At 45.0% G+C, this 4,800-nt stretch overlaps 1 protein-coding gene across 1 annotated transcript in view; it reads left to right on the top strand.

Annotated features, from left to right (window-relative positions):
• LOC106821178 (sodium/potassium-transporting ATPase subunit alpha-like) overlaps positions 1–3,853 on the top strand; it is a 48,817-nt gene extending 44,964 nt beyond the window's left edge. The window contains exons 16-17 of the mRNA XM_014825871.1: positions 1,756–1,941; positions 3,719–3,853. Coding sequence (XP_014681357.1) covers positions 1,756–1,941; positions 3,719–3,853 — 321 coding nt within the window. The remainder of the gene's footprint in view (positions 1–1,755; positions 1,942–3,718) is intronic.
• The last annotated feature ends 947 nt before the right edge of the window (positions 3,854–4,800 follow it).

The following is a 4,800-nucleotide window of genomic DNA, read 5'->3' as shown; positions in this document are numbered from 1 at the left end:
CGCGTGCGTGCGTGCGTGCGTGCGCGCGTGCGTGCGTGCGTGCGTGCGCGCGCGCGCGTGCGCGTGCGTGTGTGTGTGTACTTGTGTATACACGCCTGGTGATGGTGTGTGTGTACCTGTGTGTACACACGTAATAAGGGTGAGTTTGTGCATGTGTATACACGCGTGATACGGTAAATGTGTGTTTGTACTTGTGTGATACTTGGAGTGATCGCGCGCGTCTGTACTGGTAGTGATGTCCGTGTGATTGGGGAACTTCGTCCGCATGTGCCGTCTCACATCTGTTGCTCTCTGTTCGAAGTTTTTGTTGACTAACCCGATGTTTTGCTTTCACCTGGGTCCACCTTGTTCTTCGTCATCGTTTGCACCTTCTTCACGTGGTAGTTACTTACAACGGCCAGCCGGTCAATCTAGTGTAACAGGTGTGATATGTAACGGTAAAGGACGTAGAGAGATAGTCGTAACTTTAATAATAACTGCCACGGCTTAATAGAGGTGACGTAGGTCTAGAGTCCGTGTTGTTGTTGACTGACATAATTTAATAGTGATCTATATAAATATATATGTGTATATGATATAGGAACGCACACTAGTTCTCGGTGTCCGCGAAGGGTGGACAGCGAAGCACTCATATTCATTCGTTCATTCATTCGTACATCGTCACGCAGGGCAGCTTCCGCGTCTTGCAGCATTTATGGTCGGTGCAGCATGTATAGGCAGGGGGGTATACCTGTACTCATGACGCCCCTGTGCGGCTGTGCGAGGGGCTACGTAGCTAGAGCTAGTATAGAGGGTGTGTATTCCGTGTTTCCGTGTTCCCGTATATGTATACATACATATACATACATATCGACACCGATGTGTATATTATCATAATATAGTAATCAGCACGGCAGTGCCCATCGTTCGGCGTCGACACGTCAGCTTACGTAGCCCGCCTGTTTCCCTCTCTCTCTCGTGCGTGCGCAGACATCCACGATAATATATGCAAAACAACCGCGTTTTCGCCGTGCAAGCGCGTTTCTTTTTTCTACGTGTGTCCTCTATTCTCGTGTACGCGTAGTAGGTTGTAGACGTTCGTACGTGCGTGCGTGTGTGCGTGTGTTTACTGTACGAGGAAGCCTCGCTTTCCTGCAGCGCCCCCTGGTGGTGGGGTGGCGAACGACGGCTTTCTTCGTTGCAGCCAAACGATTCGCCCCGTGTTTTTCTCCATCCGGGCGGGGAGTCGTGTGTGACATATACATACATCTAGATCAAGAGTAGATAATAGAGAATCTCTATAATCTACTCTTGATATACATATATGCTGCGAGTAATACGTACATACAATACATAGGTGTGTGCCCTACCCCGTATATTTGCCATGTGCGGCGGTGGTGTGTGTACTATGCGTATATACCGTACGTCGTGTGTCTGTGTATGGTAGGTCCGTTTTTTAGTTCGTCTGCAGAGCTTCGGTCGTGTGCGTGCGTGCGTGCGTGCGTGCGTGTGTGCACGCACCGTGTCGACGACGAAGATCATTTTGTTGTGTAATACCATTTCACTGTATCGTCGAGGCCGCAGCGTGTGTGTGCGTGCGTGCGTGCGTGCGTGCGTGCGGCTGAGGGGGGCTAGTGGTGCAATCTACGCCGACCGACTGGTTGCGATGAGGAAGGCAACGATGATGGTGATGATATGTTTGTTGCTGTATTGTTCGTTGTTATAGTTGTTGTTTGTAGCTGTTGCTACAGTTGCTGTTTGTTGATGTCGTTATAGGTGAACGCGCGTCTGATCTCGATGGCATACGGACAGATCGGCATGATGCAGGCTTCAGCTGGTTTCTTTGTCTACTTCGTCATCATGGGCTCAAACGGATTCAGGCTCGACACACTGCTGGGCATACGCGCCGAGTGGGACTCCCGGGCCGTTAACAACCTCGCTGACTCCTACGGCCAGGAATGGGTGCGTGTCTCTCTCTCTCTCTCTCGCGCGCGCGCACGCGGTTAATGCTCCGTAGCACTGCCCGAGCGTGTGCTGCGGGCTGACGATGCTCTAACCGCAATGTTGGTCTGAATGACGCTGAAGATTTGCTTCGAATGACGATCGTAATGTCGTGTACTCGTTCATGGCGATAACAATGGACCAACAATTAACACGTTCCCTGCGGATCCACAAGTCAGCTCGTGCAGAGATTATTGGTTTTTGTTACTCTGATTTCCAACAGATGGCAGGCACTACCTACCTAGAAATTAAACAGGGACAGTCTATATTACCCCAGTCTTACATGAGCTAAGGAATACAATGCTTTACTGTTGATTCGAACGTGAAATTGGGAGTTTTGAGACTCAATGTAAATTCGGGGCTAAAGTCCATTCAACAAGGTTTGTTTACCGTTTTCCTAACGGTATATAATATAATAACTGTGTAGTATGTAAAATTTCGAGGTATTTTTGCATGTAGAAAAACAAAACGAGGTTCATACCCCACACATGTGTAAGCGTTGTCACATTTCTTACCGGAAAACATAGTATACTGTCAAACGATATCATAACAAACTCGCGAAAATCCACCGGTGTGGTGGCATTTGAGACGAAAATGCACGAAATGTTCGTTTTTGCCCTGTTTTCATAACAATATGTTATTATGAAAGAGAACGATTTCCATACTATCTGAACGTGTAAGGGTGAGATAACACTCATGCAGAGTAAATGTGTCAGTTTGGTTAGCTTTCCTGCAAAGGAAATGTGGTGAATCAATAAGTGAATACGCGGTAAAAACGCGAAAAACCCAGCGCAGGGCGGTAGCCGGTAGGTGCATTGTTAACACCGGCAGCGTTGAACGTGTTAATAATCTGTTCCATATGATAACAATTAACCAACCATTAGTAATATATTCCACATGATAATTAATCAACCATTAGTAATATATTCCACATGATAACAATTAATCAACTATAATTAGTAATATATTCCACATGATGACAATTAACCGACCCATTAGTAATATATTCTAACATGATAGACAATTAAACAGGCCAATGTAGTAATATATTCCACATGATAGCAATTAAACCGGCGCATTAGTAATATATATTCCAACATGATAACAATTTAACCGCCATTAGTAATATATCCACATGATAACAATTTAAACCGGCGCATTAGTAATATATTCCAGCATGATAACAAATTAAAACGCGGAACATTAGTAATATATTGGCACAATGATAACAATTAAACTGGCCATTAGTAATATATTCCACAATGAAATAACAATTTAACTGGGCCATTAGTAATAATATTCTACATGGATAACTAATTAACCGGCCATTAGTAATATATTCCACATGATAACAATTAACCGGCCATTAGTAATATATTCCACATGATAACAATTAACCGGCCATTAGTAATATATTCCACATGATAACAATTAACCGGCCGTGAACAAGACATTCTTCTTGTATTGTAAAGTTATGATAGCAAATTCTTGTATTGTAAAAGTAATTATAGCATTCACGAGCAGAACCATTAGCAAAGCAATTCCACACAGTGATAACAATTAACCAACAATTAGCAAGCGATTCCATACATTGATAACAATTCACCAACCATTTGCAAGCAATTCCACACAGTGATAACAATTAACCAGCCACCATTAATAAGCAATACCGAGTGTCGATGACAGTTTGATCTTACGTGATTAGACCGTCGGTAACGAGCCGCGTGTGTGCTTGCAGACGTACCGCAACCGTAAGATCCTGGAGTACACGTGCCACACAGCGTTCTTCGTCTCCATCGTCGTCGTGCAGTGGGCTGATCTGATCATCTGTAAGACTCGCCGCAACAGTGTCCTGCAGCAGGGCATGAAGTGAGTAGTGCGCGGAAGAGTTAACTAGTGGGAGCATGAAGTGAGTAGTGCGGGCGAAGAAGGTTAACTAGTGGGAGCATGAAGTGAGTAAGTGTGGCGGAAGAGTTAACTTAGTGGGAGCATGAAGTGAGGTAGTGTGCGGAGAGTTAACTAGTGGGAGCATGAAGTGAGTAGTGTGCGGAAGAGTTAACTAGTGGGAGCATGAAGTGAGTAGTGCGCAGAAGAGTTAACTAGTGGGAGCTTGAAGTGAGTAGTGTGCGGAAGAGTTAACTAGTGGGAGCATGAAGTGAGTAGTGTGCGGAAAGAGTTAACCCAGTGGAGCATGAAGTGAGTAGTGAGAGAAGAGTTAACGTAGTGGGGAGGCTTGAAGTGAGTAGTGTGCGGAAGGAGTTGACTAGTGGAGCATGAAGTGAGTAAGTCGCGGAGAGTTTAACTAGTGGGAGATGAAGTGAGTAGTGCTCGGAAGAGTTAACTAGTGGAGCATGAAGTGAAGTAGTGCGTGGAAGAGTTAACTAGTGGGAGCATGAAGTGAGTAGTGCGCGGATTAACTATGGGAGCAATGAAGTGAGTAGTGCGCGGAAGAGTTAACTAGTGGGGAGACATGAAAGTGAGTTAGCAATGCTGTCAAAGCATTAACTGTGGGCTTGATGTTGGTAAGAAACTGTGTCTTATAAAGCGGCCGTGAAATACGATAATTGGCGTCAGCAGTGGGGATTGTGCACACCTTCTCGTTCCATTCTTTAGTTTATTTTCTGAATATCAGGTTAAATTATCCACCAACCATTATTCCATGCAAAACAATGCTGGATAAGAGAGGATGGTAATCATTTGCAGATGCCGGTGTCAGTACTTTGTCATGGTATGAATAATCATAACATTTCATATGAGTAACGGTGTACAGTGTGTCTGAGAGAGGCTGTCACAGACACCAGGTCTGGGTGGGTTGGTAAT

This window comes from Priapulus caudatus, unplaced genomic scaffold, assembly GCF_000485595.1.
Source record: "Priapulus caudatus unplaced genomic scaffold, Priapulus_caudatus-5.0.1 Scaffold62, whole genome shotgun sequence".
NCBI lineage: Eukaryota > Metazoa > Priapulida > Priapulimorpha > Priapulimorphida > Priapulidae > Priapulus > Priapulus caudatus.
The sequence above is the reverse complement of the archived record's forward strand: the minus strand, read 5'-3'. Positions and strand labels throughout refer to the sequence as shown.